Source organism: Rhipicephalus microplus, unplaced genomic scaffold (genome assembly GCF_043290135.1).
Source record: "Rhipicephalus microplus isolate Deutch F79 unplaced genomic scaffold, USDA_Rmic scaffold_22, whole genome shotgun sequence".
NCBI classification, from domain to species: Eukaryota; Metazoa; Arthropoda; class Arachnida; order Ixodida; family Ixodidae; genus Rhipicephalus; species Rhipicephalus microplus.
Window position 1 is genome coordinate 3,382,688 of NW_027464595.1, and position 23,544 is coordinate 3,406,231.

The window sequence follows — 23,544 nt, forward strand, 5'->3', positions numbered from 1 at the left end:
TAGTAATACATCAGTATGAACCCAGACCAACTCGCCCCCTCCTAGCCTGTATTCTATAATGGATTACAGGTTGGTGTGCTTGTGAGATAGTGGGACAGGTGTTGTGCCACTTCTATAAATTAATGGTCATAGTTGCTTAAAATCGCTTCATATTATTTCTAAGCATCCTATCTAGGTATTCTGTAGGTATGCTTTTGTTATGGGAGTAATACCCTTTTCGTGTTGCCTAATTTGGTAGTCATTCTGGTGTCTTGCATAGTTTGTTTAGTGCACATGTGCAGACAGCTGTATATGCATGCGCAACATTTAGCACTTTATTTTTTACATTTATGGCGTGGTTTCAGTCATAATGTGCTTGCGATATTCAACTGATGGCAAGCGAATTTTTCAGACTGAAGCAAGATGAGAAGTAAAGCGACACCTCGTGTGTTGATGTCAGCCCGTCGGTCACCTAATAGCAAGGGCTTCACCATTGCAAGGTAAGCGAGCATCTTGCACCCAGCGTTGACCATCGAGGTGATAATTGTGACGATAAAGAACGCGGTTATCGAGATTGCACTGTGTGAGCTATCACCAAAAGCAAGCATTAGGCGGTCGTGATTTTTCCTGAAGGCGATCTATGGTGTGTCTACAGTAAGCGTCAGCGAGTAGATGCATTATGATGGAGCCGTGGTCATCAGGAGGGGTCTTATTAATGGGGGCTAAGGACGAAACATATGTAGGACTATGCAAGTGTTCATTGCTGAAGTTATTAGCGGAACCACTGGACGGCAGTGTAGGAAGTGTGCAGCGAGAAAGTGCGTCTGCATTCTGGTGCTTTTTACCGTACTTGTAGGTAATAGTGAAGTTATATTCTTGAATATGTGTAATCCATTGACCAAGGTATCCTGATAAATTCTTGAGTATGTCAAGCCAACATAAGACATGATGGTCTGTAACTATAGTAAAATGACGGCCATGTAGATAAGGTCGAAACTTCTGCACCGTCCACACGACAGCTAAATACTCCTGTTCAGTAATGGTGTAATTCTTCTCTGCGTTGGTCGGGACGCGGCTTGCATATGCAACGACCCTTTCACAGATGATTCATCGCAGTAGAATACCTCCGATTTCGTAACTGCTAGCGTCAGTATGCAGGAGTGTGGGTGCTGTTTCATCGAAATGGCAATGTACTGGTTCAGATGTGAGAGCATTTTTTAAGATGGCTAAAGGCTCATTTTCAGGCAGGAGACCACTCAAAGCGAACACCGCAATCGAGTAATTTGTGCAAAGCTGCCGCTATCGACGCAATTGTCTCGTATGAATCGGCGGAAGTATCAAGCCAGCCCAAGAAAACTGTGCAAGTCCTATGTCCTTTCGGGACAAGGAAAAAGAAGAACCGTCGATATTTTATCGAAATCGGGACGAATTCCATCGGTACTCACAATGTGGCCTTAAACATTACTTGTCTTGCCGGCGAAACGGCACTTTTTCGCGTTCAGCTGAAGGCCAGAGGTACCAAGGCACATAAGGACTTCGTCTAAACTGTGTAAGTGTTGAGAGAAGGTTGACGAGAGAACAATGATGTCGTCCAAATAGCACATGCAAGTCTTCCACTTCGGGCCATGCAGAACGGCGTCAATCATGCACTCTGATGTTGCGGGTGTGTCCATCTAGTGTCGAAAACGTCATCTTTTCTTTATCATCCTGATGCATCGGTATCTGCATGTATCTCGAATGTAGATCCAGACTCGAGAAGTATTGAGCTTCCTGTAGCGAATCTAAGGTATCATCTATACGTGGCATAGGGCATACATCCTTGCGCGTGATCTAGTTCAGCACACGGTAATGCAGAAGCACACAGAACCATCTTTTTTTCAAACCAAGACGACAGGTGATGACTAAGGGCTAGCAGAGGGGCGAATTACGTTCCGTCTCAACATGTCAACGTTTTCTTCAGTAACCTTTCACTCAGCTACAGATACGCGATATGGCTGACGACGAACAATGGACGTACCGTCAGTCTCAATCCGATGCGTGGTGACGCACGTCTGTCTCAATAGGGAGAATGGGCGTCAAACGAAGCTTCGTGCTTAGTCAGTTAGGCAAGCAACTGTTGAGTCTGCAAAGGGGTCAGGTTGGAACTGATGGTAGCTTTGAGGGTGGAGATAAATGGGAAACGTTCAGCAGGATCTGGTGGAGCAACGCAAGCCAACGTTAAGCCCTTCTGAAGCAGAATTTTTCCAGACGTCAGATTTGATGCGCAAACGAATGCGAAGGTATCGTCCAAACGTACCAGGCCTGATGCGAAAGCTATCCCTCTGGTGACGCAGTGGACGCAGTGTACGGAGGGTTGTACCAGCACATCGCCGCTGTCGGTGACATCAGACGGAAGTGTAACAATTCGATGACTGTGCGAAGGTATCTCAGTGTCTTCTTCTGCATAAAAACAAAGTGGCGTCATCTGCGTGAAACAAATAGGAGGTATCGTTCATGTGGATAACACATTGCTGGCAGCAGATGAACGCGGTTGCCGTTGAAAGAAAGTCCCATCCTAATATTAGCTGTTGAGCACACAAACTAAGCATTGCACATTGTACACAATGTAGACGCAAACAGTGCACATAGCAGAAGGTCGAATGGCATCTTCTTGCGCAGTGAGCGAAATTGGTCCATCGTAGGGCGTAGTAACATTGCAGAGCCGTGCACACAAATCTCTGTGAATGATTAACAATTTAGCACCAGTGTATATTAATGCCTCCACTTCTATGCCTTCCACTAAAACAGATAATTATATTATAAGGATGTTCTGGAGGAATCTTTCGAACTTCGCTAAATGCAGCTTTTTTCCCAGAAGCTGCGTAATTTAGTTTGAGACAGGTAAAAGTGGCGATGAAGAGGAGACGGCAAGCGATGCCTGGCACTACGGTAGCGAGGAGCCATTTTAGGAGTCGGTGATGGTGAGCAGGAGCGATCGGGAAGCATAGCGTAAGGACAGTGCTGGAAAGTGGTCGCAGTGGCAAAGTCATTCCGGTCATAAGTGTCAAACCCACAATGCTCGTCTCGCTGACGCTTGCGACAGAAACGTGCGATGTGTCCACGATATCCGCAATAGTAGCAGGCAGGTCTTGTCGGGCGCCATGGCTGATAGTAGGATTGGGTATTTGGCAGAGTGATTTGTTGGGCAAGTCGGTTCATTGGGTTGGGAACTATGGAAGCCAGGTGTACTGGTGCCGGTCGTGCATAGTAAGGATGGTTTGGCGTGCTGGGCGCCAGGGACGTCGGGTAGGCTGGTGTGTTGTCGTTGGCATCGATGGAACGAAGGCTGGAGTAAGTGCGGCGACTTGCGCTTACGTTAGTGGGTCTTTGGAGGCGTGAGGGTCTGTGGACGCATTACCAGTCATAGCCACCAACTCCTCCCTAACGACGCCCCGTAAATTTGTACTAGGGGTGTCTGAAGGAAGCTGACGTGCTGAAAAACCGAGCGACTGCAGTTTTTCTCATATCATTGCGCGTATCGTAGCTTGTAACGAGGGGTTGGCAGCAGGGTTGTCAGGGATGGCTGCAGGAGAGTTGTCCAGCTGCAGCCGTGCGGATTCGAGCTCATCTAGGCGCTGGCACATAGCCACACTGTCAGCAACAGTAGTTGCCCCGCCGCGGTGGTATAGTGGCTAAGGTACTCGGCTGCTGACCTGCAGGTCGCGGGTTCGAATCCCGGCTGCAGCGGCCGCATTTTCGATGGAGGTGGAAGTGTTGTATGCCCGTGTGCTCAGATTTGGGTGCACGTTAAAAAGCCCCAGGTGGTAGAAATTTCCGGAGCCCTCCACTACGGCATCTCTCATAATCATATGGTAATTTTGGGACGTTAAACCCCACATAGTGGATGGTTAAAGAACAACCTATCCAACCGGACGCAATTTGTACAAATTAACCACACCAGTTCTAAACTTATGTCACCTCTGGTGTTCCTCAGGGTGGCGTTTCGGCTCCTGCACTATTTCTCATTTTTATCAATGACTTACCCACGGACATCCCAGTCAACAAAAGTCTTTTTGCTGACGACTGTATACTCTACAAAGAAATTAGTTCTCCAGTTGACCATGTAGCATTGAATAGTGCACTGTCGGTTTTCGCATGGTGTGCTAACTGGCAAATGAGCCTTAATGTTAAGAAAACGGTTCTTTTGCGAATAACAAGAAAACGGCACGTACATGAGTTTTCTTATGCCATAAACGATAACCCGGTAACAGTAGTCGCGCAGCACAATTACCTTGAACTAACAATAACGTCTGACCTTAGATGGGATTGCCATGTGAACAACATCACTTGAACAGCACTTGGGCGGCTCTTTTTTCTTAAGCGACGCCTTCGTCAAGCGCCCCGTGAGACTAAATTACTACCTTGTAATACTCGTTAGATCAGTATTAGAATATGCTACCCCAGCATAACGTTCATCGACTAACAAATTAATCACCATTATAGAGGGAGTGCATAGAAAAGCAATAAGGTTAATCTTCAATAAATATCAACTCTCATACTCTCCAAGTGCTTTAATCAAATCGGCTGGATTACTCGCAATTGAAAACAGCGCTATGCTCGCCCGATTGAAACTGCTTCATCAATTAATTCATAACAAGTTAAATGTTGATAGTTCTAAGTACCGTATTTACTCGCATAATCCTCGCACATTTTTTGCCAGAAACCTGATGCAAAGTTGGGGGGTGCGAGAATTAAGCGGGGAAAACTTTCCACGAAAACAAAGAGAGCGAAAAAAAAAAAAAAAAAACGAAGTGGCCGCAAATCGGGATTCTCACACCAGCAATTTACAGCAAGCTTTACAAAGTACTAATTAGAACTTACCAATAAAAGCAGAGGTTCAACACAAGGCAAGATTTATTTGAGACGAAAAGTGGAAGCAAATAGTCGAGAATTAGAATACTATACGCGAAGCTTGTGGGCGTTGCGGGCGTAGCGGTAGCGGTCGGCGCTCAACAGGAGCCCTCAAAAGGTAAGCGTAGGACGTCAGTATTGGGCTGATGGCTATTTAACAGAATCGTCCGCAGTTTCCTTCTGAAGAAATAAAGTTTACCATCAATGACGATAGTTATAGCGCGAGAACAAAACGACGACCCAAAGACAAGAAGGACACGAAAGACACAAGCGCTAACTTCCAACTGAGTTTATTGCGCAGAGCACGAAAATATATAGAGCAGACAGTAACCATGTGATAAAAACCTAATGGCACAAAGAGCAGAACATGAGTAAGAAAAAAAACAAACACAAAAACAAAAGCACTGAAAAACAGCAAGGAAAAATCTAGAAGAAAACGAAACAGAAAGGTAAAGATAATATAACTACCTGCCCGCACCGAAACCTTCGAGGAACCTGCGTTCCTTCAAAGCCACGGAGGGCTTGCTATTACAAGGCACCTACCTGTTCGCGTGCCATCTGCGCGTGCCATCTGCGCAGCCTCGACAATGACTCTGGTTTGAGAAGATTGGCTGACAACCTTTCTAGGGCGATGTGGGGGGTGCGAGAATTATGCGAGTGCGAGGATTATGTGAGTAAATACGGTATATCTCTATTTCTGACACAAGAATAACTCTACTAAAGCACTCATACACCCTAAATGAATATCGCTTTCATACAAATTGCTTTAAATACTTTCTTTCCGCTAGCCATACGACAGTGAACGACTTACCTTCTACTATTACCAATACCACCTCACTAACTACCTTTTTATCACTACTTGAAAATTATTTACATGATGCACAAACATAAAACTACAAATATTTCGCGTTTTTCCTTAGCGATGTATACTACTATTGGTATACTGCTACCCACATTCCACTACTTGTGCATAGAATGTATATTTTTTTTCGTATTTTTTGTAAAGCTTACCTACTAATGTGTAACTATGATTGTATAATCGCAAGTATATTGATATAATGTGTCAGCACTAAACAGATTTCACAGTTGTGTATAAATGTTTAGCTAATGTGAATTTTCCTGTTTATCTTAACTTTGCCATTCAGCACAAAAAAAGGAAAAAAAAAGAAAAAACAGTTATGTTATTTTGCAGTGTTTTTTTCCTGTGTCTTTTTTCCTTATTTGTTTATAGTTTGTGTCCTTCCTGCAATAATTCCTAAAGGTATTGGCAGTATGTAATAAATAAAATAAAACATCAATCAAGCAACAATAGTTGGGTCTTTTGCGACCAAAGCATTGAAGGCAACAGAACCTATGCCTTTGAGCAGATGGTGCACTTTGTCTCGGTCATGAAGGTGTTGACGCGTTGACAAAGAGAGAGAACATCCTCGATATATGCGGTATAAGACTCGCGTAGTTGTTTGCGACCATCAAGAGTTCTCTTTGCCAGGCTGGCTTGAACTGCTGGACTAGCAAAGTCTTGTCGCAGATGTTCTTTGAAGACGTCCCAGTCGGGAAAGTCGATCTGGTAATTAAAAAATCAAGTCTTCGTCATGCCAGTAAGATAAAAGGAGATGTGGCGGAGATTGTGTGGATCGACTCAACAGTTCGCTGCATTCACTATGTCATATTGGTGTAGCCAGTCCGTGTTCTCATTTCAGAGTTCAGAAAACGGAGGGGGCTCGCAAGGGGGTCCACTGACGATCCAAGAGTGAGTGGCTGTGGCAGTCGTAGCCAGAGGGTTAAAGGGAGAAGCACCCGAGGGTTCGTCCTGTGGTGTGCTGGTGGACACGTAGCCCAAACGACGACTTGAGTGAAGCTCCAAGAAGTAAAGCGGGTGAGCAGGGACAGGGAAACGAGGAGTAACCTCCACCACTTGAGATGTAGTCCTTTACACGCCTTTTTAGGCCTGGTAGACGTGGCCAAAAACTGTCGCATCGAGGCACAGAACAGACTCAAAGGTTATATGCACCAACAATGAAGATGAGGAACACCATGTGATGATGGTTATGTAAAGGTAATGAAGAAGTGTGTTGTAAATGCCCACGTTATTTGCAAAATATATTTGCAAGAGTGGTTGCAGCACTGGCCAGTCTGGCTCGTCGCTCGAGCAGCAAGCGACCTTCATTCGTCGGATGCATACGTGCATTGACAATTTGCACAGTGGCAGCCTACTTGTAGAACTACCGTCGGTAAAGGCGCCGTACCGGCGCATCTGGACGTCAGTGGGAGAGTGGTACTGCTTCAGATGTGTGACATGTATGATTTCGCTGTTTCGAGGGGTGGATGAAAACGACGAGGCAGCAGGAGCGATTTCATGAGTGACGGGAGTCGCCTCACGAAGCTCTTTGTATGGTCCTGTGTACTGAGTCAGCAGTTTTACAGGCCAACCTGCCCGGTCGGAGACCAGAGCAGAACCAACGAACCGGGCAAAAAGTGCACATAGGGATGTCCTTGATCTTATTAACGCTGTTGGTTTTCTTGGGAGGCCAGAAGGCGACCACGAGCGGCTTCGCGCGCATGGGTGGCTCGATTATAGGAAAGTGGTTCAAAGCTATACTTGTACCACAACAGCTGCTTTTAGTGTCGTAGTGGTCTGCTGGTGTAAGTAAGGCTCGAAGGAAAATTTTCATTAGAAGGCAGGTGCAGATGATTCCATGTTGTTCATGGCAACCTGTGTTGCCCATTCCACGACCCATGTCTGACTGGATCTGAGCTGGTCAACAACTTTCCACTGCCCGGGGATACAATCGCGCATAGTATCCGGCCGTGGCACCGTTTGCATTTGGCTTATTATCTTCCGGTGATATGTTGCTCAGCGCATATGGGCTGGAAAAATTGCATCTGCAGTTTTCTTCCGATGCATTCTTGTGCCTTGGTTGACTTACTTGTGCAGGGGGGAAGTAAGCCCTCCACTCTAGTATATGATGATTGGGGATGTCGTGAAAACAGACCAGCTCATCTCTTGCAAGCCTCCCTGAAATGAATGACTCGCCTGTCCGATTGGCAAAAAAAACTCGAGCATTACAGGCCAACCCTGGGAAGTATGTGAACATTAAGGTACTGAAGCCTCAACGTGGGTCTGGCAGTGGCCCTACTAATGTAGCGAGATTATGGTATCCATAAGTAGTGATCTAAACCAGTACATTTGGTGGGAGTTCGTTCTGGAGGAAGAATCGTAAGGCTGCCTGCCAGCTTGTCCTGACCGTGAGTTCTTGAGAGGCATGTTCATCCTGTGTGATGGCTTGCATTATGGCATTTATGCTGTTGGCATGGAAGGAATGTAGTTGCAGAAAGAAATGAGCCCTTTCTGTACTGGCCAGCCACTTATAGCAACTTAGAGCCTGTGCTGACTTTTTGACCACTTTATCGCCATTCCGTATTGTTAATAATTGGAAATGGTACGGTATGTGTTGGTTTGTGCAGCATAAAAAACAGTGCACTTAGTGCTCTCATAGTTTGCAGTGTTTTTATTTAGAAAGGTTGCTTTGACCGTGCTGTCACCCAATTGGCCTTCTGCAGCCCATCATGCATGCACAGGAATGCCTCGCCTGGCGCGAGCGCCTCATCTGGAAGGCCAGGCTCTTCCAGATGGCTTGCAATTCAGGGTAGTGTCGTGAACCTGTTCACCCTACAGGCAACTCCACCCGCCCAGTCAGTGCCAAGACAGTCTTTCTCACCGTCAGCACATTTTGGGATTCCCACTGATTGAATGGAAAGGTGATCATAGGGCTGGCAGATACAAATTAGGAAAGCACAACAGGACGCTCTTAATGAATCCATCAATGGCAACTCGTGGGCACGAGGTTGTGTGTGGCCCTGTCTACATAAAAGCTTTTTTCATGTATAGTGGGGGCGAGGTGTTGTTGGGTTTGAGGCATGCGCATTAGTCATCGGCAATGATGAGTGGCATGCTCTCCACGACAGAATTCCTGCTGCAAGGAGTCTCTTCAGTGTTGGCTTAATTGCCGAGGAACACTGATAGAAAGCTTTTCAGTCTTTTTTTTTGCAATCAGAGCTCAGGTATACGGCGAGCCACAGTCGTCGTAATTTTTTGTGCAACATAGACTTTACTGATTTCGCTGCTTGTGTCCGTGTTTTAGAGTCAAGAGTTTGGGACCACAGTGTGATGTTAGCAATATAAAGTTGCACATTGCTGTTAGAGTTTGGGACCACAGTGTGATGTTAGCAATATTAAAGTTGCACATTGCTGTGTTCTTATATATGACCATGGCAGTGCATCTGCAGTCACGTTTTATTGTAAAAAAGCACAAAACTTGCCCATTTTTGTGAAAGTAGCCCCATCATTGTGAATCTAGCCCAGTTTGCAAGCTGTTACATTAAGGGATTTGTGCCGGCTCTTTATCAGGCACACTTGTGAGCCATTGGGCTAGACTTCAGTAACTCTACAACCGATGAACAGAATTTTATGAAAATGTGTACTTTCTTTAGTGGTAATGTATGAACATACCCCAAAAGATTTATAAAGATATCTTAGCAAATAAAAAAATCGCCGCATATCCAAGGAGTGAATGATGAGTGGGGTGAAGTACTGGAGGGTTTCTTCGCTAAACCATGAACCATCCGCCAATATCGCCCACTACATCATAAAAGACGTGACAAACACTGTATATGTTTATACAGAAAATTTTAATATTTGTAAGTGGTAGCTATATGTCGCTTTTGTTCCGCCTTCATTATAACGGCTTCATGGTTGATGAAGTGGTCGATTGGTGATGGGGTGTTGTGGGATCTTTGCAAGTACGAAGTAGTGGGCAGTTTGCAAAGGTGGAACTATAGGCGGTCAGGTACATACAAGGAATGGACAGACCCACGCCTTAGGGAGCTTAGCTCGTAGAAGTTAGGTATCCCGGGTAGCCTCCCATTTAAGTAGATCGGTTCTCACAAGAGGACTGCCACCGCAATGAAGTCATTTGCACTCTGCATCAGCAGTGGGCAGCTGACGCAATCCTTGTTTTCAAATCTAAAAACATTCGGCATTTTTATGTCGATGCTGTTTTAGTCTGTGTGGTAGGAACTTTACTACCATGGTAGCCATGGTAGCATAATTGTGCTAAACTTGCTCCTTCCAGAAAATGTTACGTCTGTACTTTTCTAAAGCTGGTCATTTACCTGGGTCGGACCTCAAACTTGTTATCTTTTATCGCTAAGTAAACCCAGTGCAAGAGAGAGAGCCTGTTTATAAAGAGCAAAATTCTGCCATTGCAGTTTCACTTGCTCAAGCGGAGTTAAGCAGAAAAAGAAAAATGTGCACATTCATTTCCCACAGCGCTGCCCCTGTGAACGCTCGAGCCGCCAAGGCTCCAGCGGTGGGCCAGGCTGATGCAGGAAGCGAGCTGCCTCGCTATTTCCTGCGAAGCCATGCCCGGCAGCTCTTGCAGGGGCAGCACCTGGCTGAGAAGCGAAAGCTTGAGGCCAGGGAGAGCAGCAGTGGCAAGAGGAGGCGCCTGGAGAGCCCCTTCGAGCAGGCCAAGCCCGCCGAGGATCCAGAGGCAGCCAGTCCTGGCCAGCGTCGCAGCCAGGGATCGCCTCATGGTGAGAGGACATCTTTCGTATAACATTCGTTCTGGTCAACCATGTTCCTAGCGATGACCGGCTGAAATGTTTTGCACTGCAAGTAATCAGAATGGCTGCTCGCTTTTGAGGAACACTGAAGCACGTTTTGAATTTAAATAAATGAGCTTTTGCTCTGATGTCATCCAATTTCGTGCTCTAAAAACTTGTCAAGCTTTTTCAGAACTAGTGCAAGCAGCTGTATTTTGGTTAGAAATCGCAGCAAGCGTCTCGTACGGTGATGCAAATATTTCTGCTGTAATGGTTGGTTGAAGCTTCTGGACAGTTACCACCTGCAGAGCTTCACATACCATCAGGACCCAGGTGAAACTTTCCTGCTGATTGGCTATTGCTTCCAGCAGTGCTGGTCTATTGGCACATTCCCAGGAGGTAATGGAACCAGCAGGTGATGGAACCAGTAGCTGGTGGTTGCAGCGGGTGTTGAAACCAGCAGCTGATGGAACCAGTAGCTGGTGGTTCCAGCAGGTGTTGAAACCAGCAGCTGATAGAACCAGCAGCTGATGGAACCAGTAGCTGGTGGTTCCAGCGCAGTGTTGCAGGCTGTCGGCCAACTTGTAACTCGCCGACATGGAGCACACCTCCTAGCAGCAAAGCAGACAATAAGCCTGATTCGAGCTGCATATTGTCAGCTGCAGGCTTTATTGCAGCTCGAACAAGCTGAAATACGGCCTGTTTCTAAGTGAAAGTTAGTCCCTTCACAGCTGAACAATCGTCGCATTCCAATTTCGTAATACTTAGTAATATTCTGAGGAACCGGTTTATTCGGCCAGGCTCGAGCTAAATCATGCTGGTGATGATATTTTTAGATAAAGATTTACAGGTGATGATGATTACAAAGAGAATAAAGAGTCATTCGCTTGTCGCGCTCACACTAATTCCCCCGCGCGGTGAAAGCGGCTGCCTGGTCGCTTGACAGTATTATGAAATGCATCGCGCATAAGGCTTTTAAGGAGATACGAGCACTATCTCTGTTCCTCGGCAACGATGATCAGGACTGGCGCTAAGAGGAGAAACGCGGTAATAGACAGGAGATGTCTGTTCGACCACCGTGTATGGCCCAATGAAGCGCCTGATGAATTTGTCGCATAGGCCGGGGACGCGTAGTGGAGTCCATAGAAGAACTTCGTCACCAGGGGAAAAACTCGCAACACGGCGAGACGAGTCGTAGCGAGATTTTCGAGTGTCTTGAGAGAGGCCGGTGTTAACACGGGCCTGGTGACGGCAGTGTGCGAGACGAGATAGGAATTCTTCAGAGAAAGGAGCCGTGGAGGGGGCAGGGGCCGAAAGGAAAGAGACATCCAGAGCGAAACTTGGCGAGTGACCATGGACGAGAAAAAATGGAGAAAAGCCGGTAGTGCGTTGAGCAGCCGTATTATAGGCGAATGTCACGAAGGGTAGAATTGCATCCCAGTTCGTGTGGTTGGGGTGAATGTACATGGCGATCATGTCCGATAGGGTCCGATGAAACCGTTCAGTCAATCCGTTGGTCTGCGGGTGGTAGCTATAAGTGGTCTTGTGAACAGTGTTCGAGGCACGCAAAACTTGCTCGACAATGGAAGATGGGAAGACTTTGCCACGATCACTGAGGAGAATGCGTGGAGCTCCATGATGCAAAAAGATGTGGCGAAGAAAGAAATCGGCGATCTCAGTGGCAGTTCCAGATGGTATAGAAGCTGTTTCTGCGTAGCGGGTAAGGTGGTCGACTGCCGTGACAATCCAGCAATTCCCATTGGATGATATAGGAAGAGGGCCATACAAGTCGATTCCAACGACTAGAAAAGGTGAGGCGGGACAAGGAAGAGGTTGCATTAAGCCAGCCGGAGCAGTTGTCCGTCGTTTTCGCCGTTGGCAATGGACACAGGAGGCGACGTACTTAGCGACGGCTCAAGAGAGGCCAGGCCAAAAACAACGACTTCGAATTTTGTCGTAAGTCTTGTGGAAGCCTAGATGAGCAGCGGTTGGATCATCATGACAGCTTCCAGAACTTCACGTTGCAGAGAACGTGGGATGACGGGTACCCACTTGTTGCCATCGATGTGGTAAATGTAGCGACATAAAGCATCACCGACGAGCTTAAATTGTTCAAGTTGTCGACGGAGTCTGGCGTCTGGAAGAGTAGTAGAGCCGGGCAAGCGGTCAACAATGGTGTGGCAGTATGGGTCGACACGTTGTTGTGAAACAAGGACGGATAGGGTGGCAGGTGATGAACTTAGCGCTGCGATTGGAGAGGTGCTGTCGTTTTGGAGTATCGATGGTGAATTGCTTCCGCTGGGCAAAAGACAGCGCGATAGAGCATCAGCATCTTGATGCTTCTTCCCAGATCTGTAGGCGACATCGAAATCATACTCCTGCAAGCGAAGCGACCAAGGCGACCCTATAAGTTTTTCAGCGATGAAAACCAGCATAGGGCATTATGGTCGGTCACGGCGGTAAAATGCCAGCCGTGAAGATATGGTCGGAATCTTTGCACTGCCCAAACAACAGTAAGGCACTCCTGCTCGGTGATAGTGTAGTTCTTTTCTGGAGCGGTAAGAGCACGACTTGCGTAAGCAACGACGTGTTCGCGTGAGTTTTTGTCATGCTGCAAGAGTACCTCACCGAGACCATGACTACTTGCGTCGGTGTGAAGGATGGTGGGTGCGGTGTAATAGAAGTGGCACAGTACCGGATCCGACGTGAGGGCTTGCTTCAATGCCGTGAAAGCACTTTCGCAGTCTTCGGACCAAACGAAGGGGACGTTCGTTGCGAGGAGTTGATGGAGCGGAGGCGCAAGTTCCGCGAAACCACGTATGAAGCGCTGGAAGTAAGAAGATAACCCAAGAAAGCTGCGCAGGTCCTTTTGACGTAGTGGACGAGGAAAATCGAGGACAGCGGCAAGCTTCTCGGGGTCGGGCCGAATTCCTTTGCTGACAAGGTGGCAGAGAACCTTGATTGTCTCGCTAGCAAAGGTACATTTCTTGGTGTTGAGGGTAGATGCTACTCAAAACGATTTTCTTTAATACGAGTCTGAATTTAACACAAATTGGCATGCTAATAGAGTTTTTTTCTCCTCTTTTCAAATATGTCATTTATTTTCATGTAGATTGCTCGGTTTTCTTTCTGCAGGTCAGATACTGCAAAATATGGCCATTGTTATGCAACAATTCTGACCTATAAAAATTTGAGATAAAGCATGCAGATATAGCTGACTATGATCCTTTGGAACTGTAGAGTGCAAAAAACTATATTAATTTTGTGTGTAAAAAGGTAAAATACAATAATAATACAGAAAAATTTACTATGGCTCTAGTTGCAAAGGGCTTTTAATGTTACCTATTTTTTTAAAAACATAATCAAGCAGCACAGACAATCTGAATAGATACTTGCACTCTATGGGCCCCCATCATGCTATGTGCAAAATTTCATAGAGGTATGTCAATTTTAAGTATACGAACTAGCGTGTATAAGAAGCACAGATCACACAAAACTGGAAAAGGAGAAAAACGCATTTGAAAGTTTGAAACCTTTTTTTTTATCAGAGTTGTTAGAAATGCATAATCTTTGGCCATAATGTTCAACAGAACTTTGAAAAGCACTGCAAGTTACTAGAACTGTCCTGCAGCTTAGATTGTGCCCTCACGGTCCTTGCGAGCACTCTCCTCTAGCCGTGCCCTTTTCACTCCACGACGACGGTGGGCCCTTGCTTCTGCTGTCAGACGCTCGGACATTCTCTTGATGCGCCTCGCATCGCGGGAATCACTGAAAGTAACTAGATCTCTAGATGGCAGTATGTTGAGCTCTTCCAGGATGTGCTCGAAAGTAGCATGACCCTTGTTGAACCACAGGATTGCCATAGCTGCGGCAGTCTCGACAACCGTTCGGGAGACAAACTTAGTCTTGGGACAAAGTAGCCAAATTTTGCTGTTCAGGGATTCCAATGTGTTCTGGGTTTTCCCTTTGATGCATCGAGCGAGGAGCTTCTCATCCGTTAGCCGCTTATAAATGGGCATAACAGCCAATCCCTGTGCTTTTGTCAGGAGAGGTGTGTGACGTGGTGCAGGCTCACCAAGTGCTTCAGCGCGTTGATGTTTGCACCACGACTCTGTTCCTGCAGGGCAAAACTTGTGGCTGCCAGCATTGTCGGTAGAGCATGAGTGGAAGTACGAAGCCCATACTGTAGTGTACATATCCCGTACACTCCCCCTGTTGCTTGTTATGGCAATCTGATAGTATGTTTGGAGCTTCTGCATGGCTGGCTCTTTCATTTTCTGCCCTCGTGGTAATGGCACATGCAGCTTCCGTAGCGCGGTGCCAAGTCTCTTGGCCACATGATTAGTGCAGTCTTCTTTTTCTATATTGACAGCACCATAGACTTTTGACCCTGCAACTGCACTATATGCTTTGCTGTCACCGTCACTCAAGAATGTCATGAAATGCAGTGGGGTGTCATAAGTCAATGTTCTCTGCCTAATGCGCATCGCAGCCTCCGTTTCCATGGCATGGGAGGAACAGTCTGCATTGTTTTCACAGACTGGGCCTCGGAATGCCTGCCACAGTTCCTCGTCTGGGCCCATATCCTTGTGCCTACTGCATGTCAGGCAGTAATTTGATATGACCTCGAAGTCTAAGCAGAGGCCAGTATCTAAGGAGATAACTGCACCAATCCCGTTGTGGCTTTTGTGGCCCCTCTTCTGCCAAGTGCCGTCAAACATAACAGCCACATCAGTTTCGCCTGCTACTTCTTTTGTCAACTCTCTGGATCGGCGCAAGTTTTCACTCACAGCTGCCATGGCAGCGGTGTGCACCTTCTTTGCTATCGAAAAAAATCCTCGGTGGTGCATTGGCTTTGGGAGTTTAATAATGGAGCAAAATCTCGACAATTGCTCATGACCGATGCCGACATTGCGTGCAGCCACCACCGCCTTCACATTTAGAGCGAAACTATCTCGGGAGCTCCCACTGTCGTACCGTTGGCTCACTGGGCTGCTGCCGTCCGCCAAAACACGCAGTGACGTATAGGAGCACGAAAGAACAGTCGCTGAGCATTAGCTGTTTTCGCAATGAAGTTTGAGGAGCGAGGAAAGTCCCTTGCGCTTTTCTGCAGGCTCTCGAACGGAAAGTTTTTGAATACCGCAAGCAGGGCATGCCCCACCTGCCACAAGTGTCGTCAGCAAGAGAGTGTCGCAAAAAACTGTCGTTGCACAAACCTCATCGCGCTGTCTTTCGTCTTTTTCGAAGAAGCCGAGCTTCTTTTCCGAAGCACTGACGAAAGAACGCGCAGCGTCAATCCCTTCATCGCAGCCACTGTCGCTCGCGCACTCGTCGATGTCGCCGTCAGGCCTAGCACACGTAGGCGCGTTCTCGTTCGTCGCCGTCGTTCTGGGCGCTTTACGCCGCCTTCCCTTGAACTTGTGCTTTGTTCGAAACTTCTGCGGTCTCAGGTTGCACTTTTTAGGGCTTGTCATCCCGGAAGTATGCGTAGACGCGCAGACATGCATACGGACCAAATGCCGATGGCCGCCACCAACACAGCTGACAATGACTCGGTAGCCAATGGCGATGCGGCTTAGGGTGCCGCGCGTTTCAAACCGCTCAAACCACGTGATAAAAAGGCCTCATTTTTTATTTTTTTGCCCACGTACGAAACTGGCGGTCGTCGGAGCTGTACGAAGAAGGCTGGACACAACTTTCCCAACCGATCGCGATGGCGGGCGGCACTGCGACGGGGAGCAGCGCGCAGTCAAAGATGGCCAATATCGGCGCAAATTCACGAAATTTCGAGCCACCGCGATGCCTTCATACACATTTTTTTGCATTTTGCGGTTCGAATTTAGTTTTGAAATTTTCACAGATGAAAGAAGGTTTGAAGATTACAATGCAATAAAAATCAGAAATACGAGAAATTTTGCTAAAAATGCGATTTTTCGACTCGCATCTCCCCTTAAGAGTAGATGACGTGTTCCATGATCTTGGAGCATATGCTGGTGAGGGAAACGGAACGGTAGTTTCCAGGGGAAGACCGGTCACCTTTTTTGAAGCCTGGAATGACCTTCCCTGTCCTCCAATCATCTGGCACTGTACCTGTGTCAAGTGAGTGCTGAAAGATAATACAAAGAATCGCACTGCACGCATATTTGGTACTTTTTAGTGCTTTCGCGTTGATTCCATCAATACCGCAAGATGAAGAGCACTTCAGGGAGTCAATGACCTTGACAGTGCCCTCTGCCCTGAATTCAATACCCCCCATTGGAGGAAAATTTAAATATGGAAAGTGTGGTAATGCATCTGTACTTGCTTTTGTGAACACTGAACAAAACGCTAGATTCAGTGCGTCGGCAACTTCGGAATCGGCAATGGGTGTCCGTCCCCATGTTATCACGTAGTGAAATAGCACTTTTAATATCAGGCTTAATCGCTTTCCAAAAACAGCGCGGGTTAGACTGCAGCATATTTGGTATGGTAGTCGAATAGTAGTCACGCTTGGCGCGTACTTTTACTGAGTTGTATTCTTTAACGTCCTTATTATGCTTTTGCCAGGCCGAGGATGAACCAGTTCGTTTAGCAACTCAAAATAATCGCTTTTTTTATTACTTAGGTCTTTCAAAGACTTGTTAAACCAGGGGGAACGGGCTTATTCATTTATAGCGATAGTTGGGATGTAAAGATTCATTAAACGCAGCATTTTGGCTTTGAATAGTATCCAAATGCTCTCAGTTGAATGCTGCCGATATGTAAGGGCAAGTTTCTCGTGAAAAACAGAAAGTTCACGGTTGATGCTGGAATAATCGGCTTTGTCGTATAGCGTGAGTACTTTTTTAGATTTCTTGCTTTTTAAGATGTTGCAAGGAAATGTTGCATGAATGACGTTGTGGTCAGTAAAACCACGGATATACGTAAGAAGGGGGGGGGGGGCACATTATCGGGGTGTGACGTGAAAAGGAGGTCCAAGACTGTTGATGAGTGTTATGTTACTCGTGTAGGTGTAATGACCAGCTGTGAGAGGCGAAAAAGCAAACTTATGTTTACAAATTCTGCAGCCATGTTATTTTGTGCAAGACATGACGCAACATTACTCCAATCTATTGAAGAAAAATTGAAATCACCGAATAATAAGACGGGAGTGTTGGGATACGTTGTTGTTAGTTCTAACAATGCTTCGTGAAAAGACGAAAGAAAGGAGCTATCGGCACATGGTGGACGGTGGCAACAGCCGATTAACATGTGCGGTGAAGTGGCATGGCAGCACGTCCAAACCATTTCCAGAGAATTTTTAACATTTACAGCAGAGCACTTAAGCAAGCGATGTGTGGCAATCGCCACACCGCCCCCACGGTTATCATCAAAGTGGTTCTTGCGAAAGATATCAAAATCTGAGAGATCAGGAAGAATCTCAGAATCAAGTATGTTAGAGGTTAGCCACGTTTCCGTCAACAGAATGACGTTGCTAGAAGAAGAGATCAAGGTGTATAACGGATCGCGTTTTGGCATCAAGCTGCAAATGTTAGTGTAAAGCAGTGAGAGATCATGCTTAACACTCTGATTCGGTCTTCGTGGCTTTTGCGCCCGTTGCTAGGCCTGAGGTTCGACAACCAACTGCTTAGCCTGATCAAAAACGTATGTTTTTCTGCCACAGATAAGCTTGTCATAACGGAGCTTAAACGGGGAGTGCTGTGCTTTTCCAAATTCGATGAGGCGCCTTCTGGCTACACGAATTTCCGGGGCAAAGTCTTCACTGATGCCGTAATCTGTGCCTTTCAGTTTACTGCTAGACGAAAGGAGTGCTTCTTTATCCTTGAAGTGGGCAAATTTTACTATTATCGGTCGCCATTTCCCCTCACGATAAGCTCGGAGTCTATGGGCACGTTCTATGTCACGACTTCGAATAGTCATGCCCAGGCTTTTGTGACAGAGATCAGTAACCAGTTATTCACTAACATGCCACGCCTCGTTTCGCACATCACTGAACCCGTAAAAGATCAGGTTGCGCCTTCGGGATGTGCTTTCCATGTGGCTAATCCGGTCAGACAGCCTAGTTACCTGAGCAGCGCTGTTAGTGGCAACACTTTCAATGATTTCGAATTGAGACTGAACATTTGAAAGTGATAGTAAGTCGGATTCTATTTTGGTCAATCGCGAGCTCAGGTCATTGAACGTTTTTTCATGTTCATCAAGGGTTGATCTGATTGAACCTAACTGCTCAAGCATGGCCGACTGCCCAGATTGCAACGTCTTCAGTATATCAAGCATGTCACTAGACACCACACAGTGTTCATTCCTAGGTCCAGGATTAGTCTCAATATCACCTGCCAATATCAATTTCAACAGCATTTTGGCACAATCGAGAACTACAGAGATGGAGCGCCGTGGGCTCAGCAGAACAAGTAATGATCGGCATCCAGTTCGCTTGGCGTAAAGGCAGTGGTAATTCGTTACCTGCGTAGTGAAGTCAAGCGGGTTAGGATGACCCATCGCCGGTGTGCCGCCGAGCCCACTAGGCACAGTGAGCGTCTGCCCAGGGTTTATATTGGTGCTCCAAGGAACGGTGGCGCTGTCGGAAGATAGCGTGCCCGAAATCCAAGATGCCAGCTGATGACCACGAGGCAACCGTAGTGAGAGCGGCCAGCTGATGACCACGAGGCAACCGTAGTGAGAGCGTTTGGCGGTGATGCGCGCATTCCAGTGCACAGTACAGGCCGGGCTGGCGCACCCCGTCATGGCGAGGTGACGCGTTCACAGGCAGGTGGTCAGCGCCGCATGGTAGTGGAGACCGGGTAGGCTAGTCGAAGTTCTGCAGTAGCATCAGGATCCAGGGCAGCACGAAGAACTGCGTAGCGAAGAAGTCAAGTGGGTTAGGATGACCCATCGCCGGTGTGCTGCCGAGCCCACCAGCTCGGCGGCACACCGGCGAACTGTGTACTTGATGGGCAGCTGACAGGGAATCGCAAATTATTCATCGTGGCGAAAATTTTGTTGTAGCAGTATTAGACAATGCCCCTTTGCGCATGCCCAGTTCAAAAAGTTTGGCTGTGCTTGTGCTACGAGGGTGCAGGGGCTTTGTCGAAGGCCAGAAACTCCAATGTTCCTTCTCGAAGGGTGAAGGTCGACAAGACATATATAGTTGTGGCCCATGTGTATACAATGCTGTACCACCACAAGAAGGTTGGGAAACGACATGGAGTTGAGGTGAAGTTTTTGATGCTTAAGGAGCTTGCAGTCTTGTGCACGTTCATAGGTGGCCACGAAAACAGGGTGCAAGAAGCACTACACGAAATCATATGCAGAATGCAGTGCTAAAGGGGTATATGAAATACATTTGTCATGTGGCTAAAGTTGTGTGGCACAAATGGAAAGATGTGCCAACATGTGCACGTGTGAACATGATTTCTCAGTAAAAGAAATGCATACAAATGGGCACCTACCCACCCAGTGCTCAGAGTGCAAGGGTAAACCAATGCTGGAAAATAAGAAGATATTGAGCTGCTGCTGCGATAATAGAGCAAGTAAAATTTGCAAAACACATTACACAAGGAAGAAGGGAAATGACTGTGCCAATGAATCATCTGTTGGCTAAAGTATGAAGTCCTTTGCCACTTTTCATTGTCAAATTACTGTATTGCTCATGGACATCTTATGAAACTTCGTAATAACTGAGCTTTTGAATTTTTGTATACTGCTGTTTGTGTGTTGGGAGGCAGGCTTGATTACCTTGTTGCAAAGGCTCCTTGGTGGGGATCTACCTTACTTCTTTGTTATTTGTCTCCATAGCATGAGCTTACTTTCATTTTGTGGATTCTTCATTTTAATCTTCTTTTTTTCATGGTTGTTCAAATTATCAACCTTTAGCACTTCTCCAAAAATAGTACACTGTGCAGTCGAATCTCGTCATAGCAATCCTCAATATAATGTTTTTTTTCGAAAATTCCCTTCCAAATGTCCATTGGTTTATTGTAAAAATGTTTCACCACTACTAATTTCAGAATATTGGCATGTTTCAGAATAATTTATCGACTTTTGTCTCCCTTACATTTTCAGAACACTCCAAAATGATGAATAACGACTTTAAGAAGCTATTCACGGCTGTTAACATTATGCCCAGCTCCGTAGCTGCCACTCTCGTCATGATGAGAATGCTGACATATTTCTCTTTGCCTGCACTATTCAATTGTGCGATAGCCCTGTTGTCATCATCATCGTCTGGAACTTGCTTTTCAAGTTAGCCTTTACCCCGTCATCCTTGCTTTTGTCAGGCAGCTTGACATGCGGGCTGGTTTCTAGCCTTTTTGTTGGTGGTTGAACATTCAAGATGAGCTACGGAAACGGCACGAGAGGAATGCTTAGACGGTGAAAAATGCAATACGAGACCTATTGGTTGAAGTCTCTGATAATAACTTGCTCATGCTGTACAAACTCTCACACAACCTACAGTGCTTCCACAAAGCGTGCATGCGAGCTTAGCTAATGACCGATAAGATCCGTATCATCCATTGTGGTAAGGAAACTGCGACGAGAGTAAAGACTACGTTGAAACAGTGCACGCAAACCAACGTGAAGAATTCGTATTAACTGCTAACATTTCGCAGTGCGCAAGAAGGACGCGCCTGCTTACCGTAATAGTTTATTTTCCAGCAGTCGAGCTGCTCACATCAAGATAGACTGCCCTCTTTTTCAAATAAACGTGCACTGGTTCTGTATTACTTCGAGTTCGTTTTTTCGCACTTATTTGAGCATAATGTGGTTGCTCGATAATGTATACACAGCATGGGTATGCGGCTCATGAGTTAATGTTTACTATTTTTGTGCAAATTTTTATTACTTTTTTTAAAAAGACTTCACAATAAAGGATAATATTTAGCGGTTCTTTGAGATTTGTTGCATTGAAATTTCACTGTGTATTCACCATTGCTGCAGATCCTTCTTATGCGTTATGGCTGCCGTGCAAAGAACACAATGTGCCACCAGTGGTCCGGGTGCAACTAGCAACTTCGATGAGGACGGCTTGCCTCATGAAGACTATGGCTGTATCTGTGCCTTGTTAATTCACTGATAATTTTTTTGGAATGGTGCATTAGTAGCTGTAAGCTATGTCTGTAGACAATTACCAGCATCATTTGTGGTCTATACTACAGTGTTGCTTGTGTCTGTACAGTCTAGTGTAGAACATACTCGCGACCTTTTTTCTTTCTTGCCTTTCTTTGTTCGCTTTCTCCTGGAATAGCAAGGCAGAGACACGGCACCTGTGGTCAGCAACTCTAATGCACCTAAGGTGTCGCCTGTATAGTAACAAAGAAATTGACTTCTTCAAACAATAGAAAAGCTGGCTGCTTGGACATCATGTAATGCGTTTTTTTTTACATGTCGTCAAAGCATTCTCGTCATTCAGTGCAGCTTAGCATCTTGAACTTGCGGTCTTACTTTTTCTTAGGGCGGCCGTCGTCGCGCTGGTGTGGGCGTCGCCATTGCAGCCCAGAGTCATCTGTACAGGACTCTCCGTATGTATTCTTTCATATTGTTTTTAAATTATTTTATTTTGCAGTGATGTTGCTTCACTTTTCATGTGTTTGCTAGAGATACCTGAACATTCAATGGTATTCTATAGTTTTTCTTTATAGAAATCTGTTATCGATAATGCGTCAAGTGCTACAGCTCATTTGCCATCTAGCGCAAGGGCTGTGACAGAAGGCAGTGATGTGACAGCTGTGCTGAATGATCGATAGTGCTACAGCCTGCTCTATTTCCACTATTCTACACCAAACGGTGTGTTTTCATAGTTTGAAAATGAAACCACAGTCTCTCGAGGCTGAAGCATACTTCTGAAAAGTTTTCTTCTGAAGAAATAAAGTTTACCATCAATGACGATAGTTATATCGCGAGAACAAAACGACGACACAGAGACAAGGACACGAAAGACACGAGCGCTAACTTCCAACTGAGTTTATTGCGCAGAGCACGAAAATATATAGAGCAGACAGTAACCATGTGATAAAAACCTAATGGCACAAAGAGCAGAACATGAGTAAGAAAAAAAACAAACACAAAAACAAAAGCACTGAAAAACAGCAAGGAAAAATCTAGAAGAAAACGAAACAGAAAGGTAAAGATAATATAACTACCTGCCCGCACCGAAACCTTCGAGGAACCTGCGTTCCTTCAAAGCCACGGAGGGCTTGCTATTACAAGGCACCTACCTGTTCGCGTGCCATCTGCGCGTGCCATCTGCGCAGCCTCGACAATGACTCTGGTTTGAGAAGATTGGCTGACAACCTTTCTAGGGCGATGTCGGGGGTGCGAGAATTATGCGAGTGCGAGGATTATGTGAGTAAATACGGTATATCTCTATTTCTGACACAAGAATAACTCTACTAAAGCACTCATACACCCTAAATGAATATCGCTTTCATACAAATTGCTTTAAATACTTTCTTTCCGCTAGCCATACGACAGTGAACGACTTACCTTCTACTATTACCAATACCACCTCACTAACTACCTTTTTATCACTACTTGAAAATTATTTACATGATGCACAAACATAAAACTACAAATATTTCGCGTTTTTCCTTAGCGATGTATACTACTATTGGTATACTGCTACCCACATTCCACTACTTGTGCATAGAATGTATATTTTTTTTCGTATTTTTTGTAAAGCTTACCTACTAATGTGTAACTATGATTGTATAATCGCAAGTATATTGATATAATGTGTCAGCACTAAACAGATTTCACAGTTGTGTATAAATGTTTAGCTAATGTGAATTTTCCTGTTTATCTTAACTTTGCCATTCAGCACAAAAAAAGGAAAAAAAAAGAAAAAACAGTTATGTTATTTCGCAGTGTTTTTTTCCTTTGTCTTTTTTCCTTATTTGTTTATAGTTTGTGTCCTTCCTGCAATAATTCCTAAAGGTATTGGCAGTATGTAATAAATAAAATAAAACATCAATCAAGCAACAATAGTTGGGTCTTTTGCGACCAAAGCATTGAAGGCAACAGAACCTATGCCTTTGAGCAGATGGTGCACTTTGTCTCGGTCATGAAGGTGTTGACGCGTTGACAAAGAGAGAG

The 23,544-nt window shown here is 45.7% G+C and overlaps 1 protein-coding gene across 4 annotated transcripts in view; it reads left to right on the forward strand.

Annotated features, from left to right (window-relative positions):
• The window catches only part of LOC142786321 (uncharacterized), a 286,022-nt gene that overhangs the window by 21,494 nt on the left and 240,984 nt on the right, over positions 1-23,544 (forward strand). For all 4 annotated transcript variants that reach the window (XM_075883956.1, XM_075883957.1, XM_075883958.1 and 1 more), the window contains exons 2-4: positions 392-479; positions 10,199-10,464; positions 21,905-21,971. In XM_075883956.1, the coding sequence (XP_075740071.1) occupies positions 403-479; positions 10,199-10,464; positions 21,905-21,971 (410 nt within the window). In that variant the 5' untranslated portion in view covers positions 392-402. The remainder of the gene's footprint in view (positions 1-391; positions 480-10,198; positions 10,465-21,904; positions 21,972-23,544) is intronic.